Raw genomic sequence first — 15,874 nt, forward strand, 5'->3', positions numbered from 1 at the left:
ACAATGCCCTTCCCTCAACTGCTGAATGGTTAAGACACTTTGACTCACATGCTTCATTTGATCTCTTGTAGATACAACAGAAAGAGAGAGAGAGAGAGAAAAAGAACCCATTTTACTGTGAACATTTATGAAGTTTTAAAAAGCTCTGCACCTACTTGTGTTCTGTGCCAGATAACAGATGCCCTGGAGTGACCTAACTTGTTTCGACAAGGTCCTTTGTCATAATGTATAAGGAGGAAATCATCCTATGAAACATTAAACAGAAACATTAGCAATTAATAGAGAGTCTCTTTTCCTTCAAGATGGAGCAGATAGCGGCAGCAAAACAACAACAAAATATAACGGAGGGGAGCAAGTTTGAAGATCCCTGCAAAGCACTGAATATGAAGAGAAAAGTTTCAGAGTGGAAAACCAACTGAAATTGGATTTGTATTCTTGCAGGCGTCAGCGCTGAACAGCCCTTACCAGAGTTGCTCCCCACTGGGTTACTATGGAAGTGATTTCATAAGATGGAACATAATACAAACAAAGCACGTGTTGGTAATAAAGAGAATGAGTGTGCTGTGCCTGGAGAAGTCCAATGCAGATCAGAGTAAAGCACTGTGGGAACCCTTCAGCAAGACGACAACAGCAATAAACAAATGAAGAACTAATCTCTCTATTTTTGTGTCTTTTAGATTTCCATACACATCAAGTTAATATTGTACTCCCCCTTCCTTCCCCTATTTGATGTCAGGTCATATGGATTTCCCTGTCTAGCAAAGCCACTGGGTCTCAAGTGCAACTAAGAATCCTTTTTCTCAGGAAATAAAAGGTCCTATCTTCTAACCAGGGAATGAATTGAAAGGAAAAGCGATATTATATGGATAAAAACATTTTCAAACCTGATTGCATACAGTCTAGCACCGTAATAAGCAGACTAGTTTCCATAGTGCTGTGCACCCACACTTGGAGTCAATAGAGTAGTTGGTGCTCGGCACTTCTGAAAATAAACCTGCTTATTTAAATGCCTAAATAGGAGTTCAGGCAACAGAATTTGAAAATACTGGCCATGCTAGGTCTAGAACATGGGAAGAGGAAAGCTACTTCTTGGATCCCGAGCCTCTCAAATGTGGCACTTCTTTTGCAGCTGGGAAAGCAAACCAAGGCAGATATCTACCCAGTTCTACAGAGAACGATGCATCTGCTTCCAGATCTGGATTGGTCACACTTCAGTACAGCAACCAACGCAGGCACAGGGGACCTCTAATTTTAACTAAGCATGGGAGTACCCAGGATTTAAAACTTAACCGTAAGGCACTCAAACATAACAATTGCAGGATTTGGAGTAGTTCAGGAACATTTTTGGGACATGAAACATTTCCTCTGCCATTGTTAACTAGACTTTGCAATAAAACATTTCCTTGGCTAATATGTGGAAATAGATGTAGCATATTGTATATACTCCAGTGCTTGGGCACAATAAGATATTGGCTTGTTTGTTCTTCATACATCAGTTCATTGGCTTTTTCTCCTACGTTGTCCTGAAGAAGAGATCTAATAACCAAAACAAATCAACATCAAGAAACAACTCTCACTACCGAAGTTCAGCACTAAAATGAATACTGACGCTCTACATGGGATCCTGTATTTAGGGCTACCTTACACTATCATGCGGAGCTAAATGAAATACAAATATATTCATTCTGAAAACACTCTTTAGAATATAAATTCTTCAGGAAGGAGCTGTCTGATGTGTGTGTACATGGTACAGTATTCAGCACAAAGTGAGAAACAAACTATGTAGCTGCAACATGGAGGTAGCAAAGGAAGAATAATTTTCATCAAATTTCAAATTACACTAACTTCTTTCCATCTCATTTATGGAGAGGGTGAACAGCACAACAGCTCTTCAGGTGGGGCAAGTACCATCAAGTAACCAGCTAAGGTCCAGCTCTGCCCTTGCCTATGCACTTTAGCAAAGAAATAGCTGCTAACAGTAGTGTTACAGAAGGTTCAGAAGAAACTCAGAATGTGAAAGAGCAGCTAGTGAGGATATCCATAGGACAGTCTCAAGTCAGCATAACAAACTTGTAAGCTTACAATGTGCACCGGAGCACGCAGTGTATACTCACATCAAGAGATTCCAGACAGTACCAGCAAAAGGCATGTTTGCAGTTTTTACACATCATTTGGGCACAACCCTCATCTCGCTCAATATAAACTTTGCACTTTGGACAGCGTTTGATGGGAGCATCATCATCTTCCATTTTATACATAGAACTGTGGGAAGACATTCGCAAAAGTTTATAAGGTGTGCACCCGTGTGTGTCTGAAGCAAAAATAAAGTCCTAACTGAATAAAATCTGGGTTTGCATTTTAGTTTTGTTATCCGCTTTTTTTGTTTTGTTGTTAAGTACCCAGAAAGCAGCTCTAGTACAACAATTAATTTTTATAGTGCCTATCAAACAGCTATGCACTTACCAGACAAAACACATCTCTCATCTACCAACTGTTTTCTATGATCTGTGACATAAGTGTGTACGTACAATGCTCTCAGCTGAGCATGTGGGAACCAATCTGGAGTCAGGTTTTTACATGCCTAGTCCGTCTGCCTTTCTCCTCCTCTTTTGTTTCTTATGGGAGAAGGAGAAAGGATCTCAGTGTGGAGAACAGGGAAGCTGACAATGCCCAGCTGACTCAGGCCATGGCCCACGGGCCTAGGGATTCCCTGGATGAGAAGGCAAAGGGAGAGACTGGGTGTGTCTTGCTTCCATGAGGATCCTCTCCTAGGACTCTCCTCTCCAAGCCAAAGTCCACTGGGTTTTCCTGGATACCCTGTTCCTCCAAGCCTTGAGTTCTCTGTCACAGTTCAGGGCAACCACATCTGCAGTTTCCCTCTGTGATCCACTGAGAGCACCTACTTGAAAGCTCTCAGTTCCTCAGCTGTAACTCTCTTGGGTAGACTCCATCATAACCAGGGTTTCTCCGGGCTGCACAGTTCCCTGCCTACTCTGTGATTGCCCCAGCAAGTCAGACTGCCTAAGCAGGCCAGCATCTGCTTTCTCTCCGAAGGACAAGAGAGGAACTGCCCCCAGTTGTAAGTTACCACACAGCTCTTTATAAACAAGCACATTTAATCTTAAAGTGAAAGCATCAGAGAGAAAATATATAAAAACAATACGAGTTCCTGTATGCTAAAAGGTTACCGGGGTCACCCCTCAGTTTTGTGGGGCCTCAGTGGGCCAAAGTCCTTCCAAACCCTCCCAGGAAGGATTGACCCCACCCCCTTTCAACAGCAGATCCTGTCCATTTGCTGGATCAGAAAGAAGGTCCTGAGTCAGTTTAAACTCAGGGTATTTATCCCTTTCTTTGTCTCCTGATCTCTGGATAATCCAGTCTGAACCATCAGATATGAGCCTCTGCAAGGGCTGGCCCCCCTCTGGAGGTGTTACAACCTGAGTGAACTTGCCTCATACCCCCTACTGTTCTTGGTTCCTAGAGGAGATGTGGTCACTCTCCCGCAGGGAATTACATGCAATTCCTGGCCCATGACGATACATAAACTTCATACAGTAAGATCTCCCCAGAGATACTGCAGGAAATTGCCTTATCTGTGATATTCCCTCTCTCCAGTGCTGGCAAGGAGTTGCTGAATCACAGTGCAAACACCTGGTTCACAGTGCTGCTTCTCGATCTCACTCCTGCCTGCAGTACTATCACACAAAAGTGGGGGTTCACGCCACATGGAATGGGTCCATGTCAAAGAGCAGGAGTGAGAGGGCATCAAAGGAGCATTTTTTCTTCCCTGATTTCCTGGAAGAATCTTCAAGCTCCTCCTGCTCAGTGAAGGCTTTAGGACTCTGTAAGGTCTGGAAAAAAGGACGGAGCCTCAGACAAAGGGTTGACAGCAGCTACTCCAATGGGAGGCAGGAGAACAACAGGTAGTTTCTCAGCCTGTAGGATGATGAGAGGTGGGGAGGGGAATGGACAAAGTCCTGACTCCAGATTGGTTATTACTTCCTGACTGATAGATCAGAGGAGACACACCCCCGTGACAACCATGCCATGGGAAAATGTTCTGAACACACAAATTACATTTGTCATTCCCAGCCCGTGCTGGCACAAATTGCTGCTGGGACAATGGTCGCCAGCAAGTTGTAAGGACAACTGCCAAATGTTCTAAACCTACAGAAAAGAAACACAAATCAAGAAAAATGTTGAGCACAACATACAAGTCCTGTATCGTGCCATGAAGCTCACCACACTTGCGCTTTGGCTGAGCTTGAGTGAGAGCACGTACCAAATCTAGGGGTGCTGAGAGTCCCACGGCAGGCTCTGTAGGGCTTTACCCAGGAACTGAGAACAAGAGCAACCTAGCCAGTCAGCTGTCACTACAAGATAGAGGGGGAGAGGCAGTCTTGAGAATAGCCAAGCTCCAGACCATTCATGGCTTTAACGATCATGACCAACATCTTGAACAGCTACAGGAAGTGAACAGGGAGCCAGGGATGAAGCCTGAGCACAGGTGTTATGTACATACATATTCAAGTGGGCAGCTGCATTCTCTACCGGTGGAAATTGCTAACTGGTCTTCTAATGCTGCCTTCAACAGGGCTCAAGAATCACTCCCTCGCTCCCGGAAGAGCAGCAGTCATGGTGCAACTGACAGAGGCCTCCTAAAATAGCAAACCAGAATCAACCAACCCTCAAGCCCCTGGAACAGCAGCAGCAGTGGGGGGCAGGGGGACCTGAGGTGGCTGAATGTGTCTTTGGCATCAACAGAACAGATGGAAGGGCAAGCAGAGCTGCAGATGGTGCCAGAAGCCTGGGTCGTCCCTCTGTGCTGCTTTAACTGGCTCCACCTGCTCCCTGATGGTGGCGGTGGGGCAGCCAAGCCACCAAGGGAGCCATCACCATCCATCTCTGTGTCAAGCACAGTGTCTTAAAAGAAAAGAATTGGAATGGCTGCTGAGGACAATCGCTTAAAAAACAAACAGCAGAAAATGGACTCTTGATTGGAGACGAGGTTATATTCCTCTGTTACACATCAAGTAGACCTGTGCTGCTGTCACTGGGCAAGTTGCAGTACTGTACCTTGTTTCTCCTGGGAGTAAGGTGATTGGCATATTCTCTTGACAGCCTTGTCCTGGATGCCAATTGGATTTACAAGATGAGCAGAACTCTATGTCACAAGCTTTGCACTGGACCAGCTGGGGATTTTGAGGCCCTGATTCTTGTACTTGGCAAACTGCCTGGCAGGCAGAAGATGGACACCAAGTCCGACATGGATCCAAAAGCACTTCTGCAAAAAAAAAAAAAAAAAAAGTATAAAATAACCAGAGTCAATGACAGCTACAGGAATGTCCTTTAATTATATACGGCTTAAGAATGCTCACATGCTCAGATTGCTCATCAGACCAGCTGTTTTCCAAAGAGGCCTCCAGTTTTGTCTGGCCAGTCACTTATGGCCTGATTTGCAGATGTGTCCAGTATCAGAGATATTTAAAATTAGAGACCACTTTTGCAAATGCGGGCCTACCTCCCTAACACTGCACTTCTGGAGATTGCCTGAACTAATTGCTTTTACATTGCTCACAGAATCACAGAACCACAGGGAACACAAAAGTCATGTAGTCTAACCCCGGCCAAGATGCAGGATTTGTTGTGCCTAAATCATCCAAGACAGATGGCTATCCAGTGTTGTGAAAACCTCCAGAGAAGGAGCTTCCACAACCTCCCAAGACAGTCTGTTCCATTGTCCTACTGTTCTTACAGTTAAGGAGTTTTTCCCGAGATTTAATCTAAATCTGCTATGCTGTAGTTTAAATCCATTGCCTCAAAATAAATCAATTTTTTCTCCAATCTTTTTTATAGCAGCCTTTCAAGTATTTGAAGACCACTATCACATCTCCACTTCATCTCTTCTTTTCCAAACTAAACATACCCCCAAGTTCATTCAGACTTTGCTTATATGACTTGCATTCCATCCCTTTGATCTCCTCTGTTGTTTGCCTCTGGATCCTTTCCAGTTTCTCCACATCCTTTCTATATAGTGGTGACCCAAACTGGACACAGTACTCCAGTTGAGGCCTAACCCGTGCTGGGTGGAATGGTGCTATCACCTCCCACGACTTACATGCTATGCCTCTGTTAACGCAACCAAAAATTGCATTTGCTTTTTTTGCCATAGCATCACACTGACGACTCATGTTGAGGCGGTGATCCACCATAACTCCCAGATCCTTGTCAGCAGTACTGCTGCCAAGCTAGTTATTTCCCATTCTATATTTGTGCATTTGGTTTTTATTCTCTAAGTGTAGCACCTTACCTTTGTCTTTGTTGATTTTCATTTATAGCCTAGTCCTCCAGTTTCTCAAGATCCCTTTGAATTTTAGCTCTACCCTTCAAAGTGTTTGCAACCCCTTTGTGTCATCTGTAGATTTGATCAGTATGCTCTCTATACCCATCTACAGGTAATTAATAAAGATGTGAAATAAAAGTAGCCCTGCAACAGATCCTTGTGAAACCAATTGAGATCTCTTTCAATCTGACATAATTCCATTAACAGTTACTATTTGTTTGCAGTTGTTTAACCAATTATGTAACCACTTAATGGCAGTTCTACAGAGCCCGCATTTCTCCAGCTTACTTATCAGAAAGTCACGTAGGACCATGTCAAAACCCTTGCTAAAGTCCAGGTACATTATGTCCATCGCATGCCCCCATCCACCAAACGAGAGATCTTGTAAAAGAAGGATATCAAGTTGGTTTGGCATGATTTGTTGTTATAAATCCATGCTGGCTGCTAGTGATTACCCCTCCATCCATAAGGTATTTGCAGACTGAATGTTCTATACATTGTTCTAATAGCTTCCCAGGTATCAAGGTCAGGCTGACTGGTCTATAGGTCCCCGGTGCCTCCTTTTTAAAGATGGGCACTACGTCAGCCCTTCTCCAGGCTTCTGGGACCTTTCCTGTCATCCATGAGTTTGCAATTACTATTGCCGGGGCTCTGAGATTTCTTCAGCTAATTCTGTCAGCACTCTTGAGGTGAATAGCATCAGGCTCTGCTCATTTGAATTAATTCAGATTGGTCAGATGATCTCTGACGTTTTCTTTACTTACCCGATCTGCATCCCTTCCCTTTTATTGTCTGTAATAACTTTGTTAGTCAAAGTTAGTGTTCATTTTTAATTTATGGATTAAAACCGTCTCTGAGAAGGGGAGGGGATATTTTCAATTTTATTGAACAAAATTATGCAATTAACAGATCTTATTTCAGATTGGTCGACATGTGAAATTCTCACAATAGAAGTGTTTGTACAACGCCCAGCCCAAAGGGGCCTCATTTAAAGTTGATTGGTAGGCACTACCATAATAAAGATGACAAATTAATAAAATAAATAAAAATAATGCAAAAGAACAGTATCTCGTTTTCCTGGAGGCTGGTTTACTGGTAACTCAGGGCCTGATCCAAAGCCCAGTGAAGTCAATGGAAAGAATCTCATTGAATTCAGTGGATTTTGGATCTGTCGCTAAAAGAACCATAACCAAACATAAACCCCAGTCTAAGTTCTCTCCCCTAGTGTTAGCAGTTCTCAAGCTATTCCACCCAGACTCAAGTTCCCTTTGCCTCCTAGAGTGCCACACAAACCCCTCATAGTCAGAGCAGAATCAACAAGATACACCTGTCACTATGCCTCACCAATAGTTACCCAAGACCTGAAGAAAGCTCTGTGTAGCTTGAAAGCTTCTCTCTTCCACCAACAGAATTTGGTCCAAAAAGAGAGATTACCTCTCCCACCCTGTTTCTCTGCTCCCCTGGACTCAACACAGCTATAATACTGCAAACACTAATTTTCTTGCAGGATTCCAGCACCCAAACTTAGATTGGCTCCATAGAGGACCCCTACATTTCTATACAGTCCCAGGTACTGCCATCCTACCATCAGTGCTATATAAAGCATACAAGCACATGATGCCCAGAGAATTCCCCTTTCAGTAACATACTAATACAATATGCAGCAGTTTTCTGTCTGCAGCTCAGTTTCCATCACATGGTACATGGTAACATGCATGCACTAGCAGATAAAGGAAGAAACAATTTGAGCTTTCTTCTGCTCACAAATCATATAAGGCTCCAACATACACAGGACCACAGTATGATCTCTGTGACATGGATCAATGTGGGGGTAACACTATTCCCATAGATTTGGAAGCCAGCCATTGGTCTGGAGTAAAGACTGATGTTTCATACTGTACCTCTTTCAAACTGTAGCTTCTTGTACCTTTGCATGATTTCCGATGCAACCATACACTCAATCTGTTAAAATAAAAAAAGAGAAATTACAAATTAGAACAGCAATAATCTAAGGCCTTTCAAATGAATGGAGACCCAGCATTCAACCTTTATAAATGATTAAATCATATGCTGGCAATAAACAACAGCTGTAATATGCCCTGAGCAAGACACGTCTGAATATTCTGAAAGAACCAACGTGCAGTAAAAACATACCTCATTTTCTTGTAGATGACCTCGTTTTGGGCAGGAAGCATCAGGGCAACTAATTGCTGTTTCTAGACCTTCTTTGATTAAAAGTTCCACATACTGTTTCAGGCACTGTAAAAGAGGAGGGTGTAACTATTCTTCCAAATATCAATTTTTCATGCTTTCTTTGACTTGCTCATCTGAAGGTTTAAAAATCACTTTGCACACGTGGGTAAATATTATCTCCCTTTTACAAATGGAGAAACAGACTAACACATTCAGAGACTTTCCAAAGATATACACTAAACTAAGTAAGTAGCAGGAACTATATCTCCTGAAATACATTTCCATGCTCTAGTCATTAGACAGCTCTGCCTCAATTACAAAATACACAGTAAATAAGAGGCAAGTAAAATGGAATGTTAGGAAAATAAAAGATAAAATTAGATTAACCAGTCTTCATAAATCCCTCAGATTTATATCACCGGAAACCATAACAGCTTAGTAAGCAGTAGCTACCCATTAACAGTCATCTGTCAAATATAACAGAATGGGAAAGGTTATTTGGCTTGTTTCCCATTACACAGAAAATAACTATCTGAACTTCTTGGTGAGGATATATTTCATTCTCAGTGTGAAGGAAGAATGCACAAATGAGGACTCAAAAAAGAATAGCTATTTCTATATCAATGTCCTGCATAATAAAACAATTATAAAATTAATAAATAATAATAATGCTGCATATAGATAGATAGATAGATATAGTATTCTTCATCCCAAAGGATCCCACTGAGCTTTAGAGATAGCAGAATTGAAATTATGGTCTCTAAAAGGGTCGTATAAGGACAGGGGTGGTTTGGGCTAAGGGCAAACCTCTTTACTTATGAAAAGAGCCACAGAGGGATCAGATTAAGCCAATACTATGTGATGTACTAGCTTTTCTTTTTAACCCTTAGCCAGTCTTATTTCCCCTCAGCTACCATCTTGCCCTGGCTCTCTCCTCAGCTTCGCTCTTACCAGCTTCCACCTTCTTGATTTATGATGTCAGTACCATAGGTCAATGGCAGAAATTTTTAAAACTTGGCTGTGTCTAACTTTTGAGTTAAAGGCTTGATCCAGATCCAGTCCCCTCCCCAACCTCACCCTCTCCCATGTGGAAGAGAGGGCTACCACCACATCAATATGCGCCAAGCTGCTGCTAGAGAAGTTGGACCTCCTCTTTCCTTCACAAAACTCTTCTTTGGAATCAATCTTCCCCTCCCACAATCTGCCTTGGAACAGAGAAGGGCTGAGTCAACCCTGCTGGAATATAAACCACCGATTCCAGAGAGCCTAGGTGAAGATCAAACTACTAAACCATCCTACTCCAGTTCTAGGCAATGGAAACAAAATACCAAAATTATAAATAGCACTTTAGTCCTGCCATCTCCCAACTGATAGAAGCATCCTAAGCATCAACATCTCACTTTTACTTTTTTACTTCACCTCAAATAACTGAGTATTTTCAGTGCAACGGTAAGTATCTGAGAAGCTGGATCAAACTAACCCAACCAACCTAGTGCCAGAAATAACATGAGTCATGTAGATTCATGTTATGCTTAGAAATACAAGAGCAACTCAAACTTCCCTCTCTGCTCTACAGGGGAGAATCACAAGTAAATAATTAAATAAAACTTTAAAAGAACTCTCATTTGGCTTTCAACTGAAATGAGTGGTGAACAATTTCTCCAGTCTTAATCATACCAACACATATAATGCACCCAGTAACTGCAGAGATCCACATTTATATTCTGCTCCTTCAGTCTTCCCTATGCACACTGTGCATTCTTTAAGCCTGCCTGCATGGCTCCTTTGTGAGGATTTGTTCTTAATCCCACACAGATATTTTGACTTCCTCCTCTTGCGACTGTGGCAAAATCCTCGCATTCTCCCAACATCATCATTTCAACTACTGCAGTGTGTTACTCCACTGGTGGCAATATAGCCCTTTATAGCCCAACAAATTCTTTTGTCAGATTCCACATTATGAGGAGTGTTGTGTTTTTTTTCCAGAAGAAACAATAACTCAGCTTCTTGGAGAAAAACAGAAAGAAACTGAATAGCTGATACTTTTAAAAATTACTGTTTCCACAGCAACGGTAACTCCGCGTCTTTGCAGACAATATATTAAGGCCCAGCTCCTTGCCTTTGTCAGAACAAAAGCAACAAAGACAGGGATTCACTTCAGGAGATGCTTGGCTCCTGGAATGTTTCTGAGCTACAGTCTCCTGCTCTGCTGGGGTTAGGGCTGCTGGAAGTATGGCTGGCAACTACACCTCTATCCAGATATAACACGATCCTCAGGCGCCAAAAAATCTCACTGCCTTATAGGTGAGGCCGCGTTATGTTGGGTTTGGTCCAGTACGCCGTCCCAGACTGGACCAGCTTTCCCGGTGGGGATTTAAAGGGCCTGGTGCTCCAGCTGCTGTGGGGATACCACTGGAGCTCTGGCTGCGGGGCTCAGGTGGGGATTTAAAGGGCGCAGGGCTTCACAGAAATTCGGTTATAACACGGCAAAGCAGCGGGGCTCGGGCGGCACTTAAAAGGGCCTGAGACTCCCTGCTGCTTTACCGCATTATATCGGGTCGAGTTCTATCGAGGTAGAGGTGTACCACAGACAGCTGAAATCTGTGAGACTAGGGCCCTGGGCTGTGGATCTCAGCACCACCAGTGGCAGGGGTATCAGTCCTACCATGGTGCCATCGTCGGCTCTTCCCATCCCCCGCATCTGTAAAAGGTGAGTGTGGATTCAGATGAAACAGCATATATATTTAATGACAATGCTTAGCACTTAAAAGAACGCTCTTCGAGCTCAGTGCACTTTACCATCATTAATGATTAATTTGGCAATTCTCTTCACCACCCTGTTTGGGACCTTTGCCAAAGCCAGTCAAACATCTGATTCCCTTTTCTAACATCCTCTAGGGAAGGGAGTAGCTCATCCCTGCCTGTCCAATAGTCAGTGCCTTCTCTATCCACTAATTTAACACTGAGCTTCCCATACTCTTAATACTAGCCAAGCCAAAATGTGCTTCTCCTGCTACATCTGCTTAGAAACTGCCTTGAAGCCAGTAAGTGTCAGGCAGAATCTGTCCCATAGGGGTTTTATTTCAGGCAAGGTTCTGTTCTAAATTCCCTTTCCCATAAAACAGAGGCTCCTGGGGCTGAAGAAGCAGCAGTGTGAGCTCCCTCCTTTTGGGTGGATCTCTCCTCCACCCACTGCCTGGAAGTGAATGCATGAGGTGCCACCAGCGTTAGAAAACCAAAACTGGTAGCACAGTTAGAAATTCTCCACTGCATCAGCACATCACTATGTCCACACAGGGACTGAAATACAAAACGGATTATGGTGCCCAGTTCACAATCCAGGGCTCAGTAACTAACCTTGATGCTATCACTTTTAAACCATCCCAGTAAAATTACTGTAGGATTTTCTTCCTGTTATACTTTTTGTAAGATTGCCCCTTTGTTCTTCTAGGAATAAAGTGATTTTAAAAAACCAACTATCCATGAATTGCTGTTTGAATGCAATCACTGAAAATTACCTGTAAAATGATCAGTGCTACGTAACAAATCTCCTAGGAGGGAAGGGGAATTGAGATTAGCTGCCTACTGGCTGGAATGGGTGAGAGAAAGTGACAAAGGCATCCACTTGCTATATGCAGGCTCTTGTGAATACCAACATGTTAAGCAGCATATTTATTTTCCTTGTAACTGGACTAAGAAGAATAATCTGTATCTAAAAAAACAAATATCCATTAACTTGGTCATGTGTTCTTACTAACAATACTTAAAACTTGTAAATAAACAAACAAAATTTAAACATACCATTGCAGTTGTGTAAACTTGGCAACTGTGAACTAATTATACAAACATTAATTCTTTAGTCTCAGTAGATCAGTACCTGAGGTGATGGAAGTCCAGCTCAGAGAAGTTCTTCATAACTACATGCATCCGACGAAGTGGGTATTCACCCACAGAAGCTCATGCTCCAACACGTCTGTTAGTCTATAAGGTGCCACAGGACTCTTCGCTGCTTTCATAACTCATGATACCTTTGTTTCTCAGCAAGGGAGAGTAAAGCAGCCAGAGTGTGGCCAGTTTCCCTCAGCTCCTGACCTCCACATTCCCCTGCATATGTGCACATGCTACCATTTTCCCTGCCTTTTCCACTTCCTTCTGTCCTCACTTTCCGCCTCCCAACACAATTTGCCAATCCACCATATGAGCCGAGGCATTAAAGGCTGTTTAAGTAAATGAAAAATAATAAATCCACTGGTCCCAATCCCTTCCCAACCTATGTTTTCCAACATGGAGGAAATCTCATTCACAAGTTCTTTGAATTTTTCCTCACATATCTGGCTTCAGGAAATGATAACGCAACAACTGAAAAATTCCAGCATTGTCACCATTTATAAAAAACTCGAAGAGCAACTGTGATAACTATCTCAGTATCTCTTCACTTTCTGTGGTCTGCAAGATTCTTGTACGGATCCTCTTGAACCAACTCCTGACCCAAATCATCAAAAAAGTTCTGAGTCACAATGCTGCTGTTGTGCTCGGTGGAGCACTCCTGACATGATTTTCATAATTCAATAATTACAGGAAAAATGTAGGAAACATCACCAACCTTTGTACATTGTGGTTCTCAGTCTAAACAAGGCATTGTATGCAGCCCACTGCACTGTCCTTTGGAAACTGCTGGCTAAATTTGGATGTCCAGACAAATGTATTAACATAATTTGGCAATTATAATAGATCCATTTCCAATCATAAAAGCGGTAAAGCAGGGATGTGTCCTTGCTCCTAGCCTTTTTGGTCTATTCTTTGCTGTGATGCTGAAAGAAGCCCTTTGTGGTGCTTCAAATGGCGTCTTTACACACCTCTGCGCTTGTAAGCTCTTCGATCTTGCTCATCTATACACAAACACCAAGGGGATAGAAATGCTGATCCAGGAACATGCTGGATAATTGTGCCCTGATGGTGCACTCTGAACCGGCACTAAAAGATCTCACAAACAGCTGTGCTTATCAACTTACTAACTTTGGCCTCACCATCTGTCAAATGAAAACTAAAGTTCTGTATCAGCCAGTTCTTCAACAACCTTACCAAGATCCCTCAATAAGCCTGGAATGTATCATGCTCCAAGCTGTCAAATAATTTACTTATCTTAGCAGCACGTTGAACAATTAAGTGACAATTGACCGCAAAGTGGATGCGTGAATTAAGAAAGCCAGTGCATATATGGTCACCTCTCTCATTGAATCTGGAAGCAACATGGAATCTGTGTAGACAAAACACCAAAGTCTATAATGCTGTTGTCCTCATGACATTGCTCTATAGGTATGAAACATGGACCTATTAACAACACATTAAAAAGCTAGATCGTTTCCATCTGTGATACCTACAGCGATTGCTGGGCATCAAATGGCAGGACCAGGTTTCCAATACTGAAATCCTGGTGAAAGCTGATTTGGTCAGCATCGAGACTAATATGATCTGCGCCAGTTGAGATGGACTGGCCATGTAATTTGAATGCCTGAGACCTGTCGACCTTTACGGTCCCTTTCAGCCCTACAATGCTATGGTTCTAACACAAGTCTTACATTCTGAATTAAAACCCCGCAATCATAAGCGAGGAGGGCACATGTAATGTTTCAAAGGCACTCAAACAAAATCTGGGCAAACATACATTTCTTTGAGCAACTGGCGACTGATGGTACTGCATGGCACCGTAAGGCTGAGTGTCCATGACTTGGAGAAGAATCACTTGGAGCAGCTGGAAGCACAGTGCCAGGCATGGAAACAGGGCCGGCTCTGGCTTTTTTTGCCGCCTCAAGCAAAAAAAAAAAAAAAGAAGAAGGGGGGGTGGAGTGGCAAAGCAGGAGGGACACCTGCAGCGCGGGGAGTGGCAAAGAAAACAAAACAAAAAAACTTGTGGCGCGGCCGCAGTGGCAAACCAGGAGGGGAAAAAAATCAACAAAACAAAAAAACCAGCAGCGTGGCCAGAGAAGCAAGGGGGGAGGGACCTACAGCGCAGCCAGAGTGCCAAAGCAGGGAAACAAAACAAAAAGAAAAACCTGTGGCGCGGCCGGAGCAGCAAAGCAGGTGTAGAGGGGAACCTGCAGCACGGCTGGAGTGCCAAAGCAGGGAAAGAAAACAAAACAAAACAAAAAACCTGGGGCATGGCCGGAGTGGCAAATCAGGAGGGGGGAAAAAAAAAACAACCAGCGCAGCTGGAGCAGCAAAGCAGGAGAAAAAACAACAACAAAAAAAACCCTGCCGGGCAGCCGGAGCCAGGGTGCAGGGGGACACCCTGTGCTGCAGATGTGCAGCGGAATGTGCACCCAGTCTAGTGGGGAGGAAGGGGAGGGAGTGGGGAGAGAGAGAGAGCAGGAGGCGGCCAGGGTTTCAGCGGGGCATTTGTCCCGCGGTCCTGACCACTGTGCCGCCTGCTGGGAGGGCTCTGCTCCGCTCCAGTCGGCGGAGAGGGAAAAACAGGGGCTGCCCTGCCCAGTTTGCTGCAGGGCACTCCCCTCCTCCGCAATGCCGCCCCCTACAGGGTGGCCGGAGCAGCAAACCAAAAAAAACAAAAACAAACAAAAAACCAGTCGTGCTGCCCTAGGTTAGGGCAGAATGCCGCCCCATAGAATATGCCGCCCAAAGCACCAGCTTGCTCTGCTGGTGCCTGGAGCCGGCCCTGCATGGAAACAACTAAGCAATCAATACAACTAGGCAAATGGCTCTGTGGCCAGTTCAGTGAAGGGATGTTCTTCCCAAACTGGGCTGTGGTGTTATGTAAAGACCCATTAATACAAACTATGATGATTGACAAATCCTCAAAAATTGAGATGACCATCATCATCATCCTCCTCCCCACACACCTTCCCTGGTCCAACAAATCTCCTTACACACCACCCTTAACCCTTCCTCCAGGCTGCTGTCTGGAAGAATTCTTGTTTCATGCAGTGGTCCAGGATTTTGAATATAATGGATTTTGTAGGAATGTTGCTGTCCTTTGACTGCTTGCTTTAAGAGGAGCCTGTCTGCTGTCAGGAGCATTGTTTCTTGAAGAAGCTCCCTCAGTTCAATCATACATATGGTTGCAGAATGCAGGGGGAGCTGCCTCCTGTTTTCACTGCTGCTGGGGGTGATGCTCTCATCACTGCCTGGTGTCTGCTGGGCTAGATGCAGGAATTACTAGTTGACATTTTAAGTTCTATGTTAGGAAGGAGGTTGAACTAGATAACCATAATAGTCCCTTTTGGCCTTAAACTCTGTAAAAGAATGAAATCTGTGATGTCCTATGTCTCAGAGCAGTTTACATTTGGTTTGTTACAGCTCCCAATCTACATTCTGAGCCAT

General features: G+C 43.6%; 1 protein-coding gene across 3 annotated transcripts in view; it reads right to left on the reverse strand.

Annotated features, from left to right (window-relative positions):
- The window catches only part of RNF144A (ring finger protein 144A), a 107,309-nt gene that overhangs the window by 8,960 nt on the left and 82,475 nt on the right, over positions 1-15,874 (reverse strand). For all 3 annotated transcript variants that reach the window (XM_030555477.1, XM_030555478.1, XM_030555479.1), the window contains 5 exons: positions 8,498-8,602; positions 8,245-8,305; positions 5,077-5,284; positions 2,115-2,262; positions 156-245 (listed from right to left, as the gene is read on the reverse strand). In XM_030555477.1, coding sequence (XP_030411337.1) covers positions 156-245; positions 2,115-2,262; positions 5,077-5,284; positions 8,245-8,305; positions 8,498-8,602 — 612 coding nt within the window. The remainder of the gene's footprint in view (positions 1-155; positions 246-2,114; positions 2,263-5,076; positions 5,285-8,244; positions 8,306-8,497; positions 8,603-15,874) is intronic.

The sequence above is a fragment of the Gopherus evgoodei genome, chromosome 3, assembly GCF_007399415.2.
Source record: "Gopherus evgoodei ecotype Sinaloan lineage chromosome 3, rGopEvg1_v1.p, whole genome shotgun sequence".
In the NCBI taxonomy this organism is placed as follows: Eukaryota; Metazoa; Chordata; order Testudines; family Testudinidae; genus Gopherus; species Gopherus evgoodei.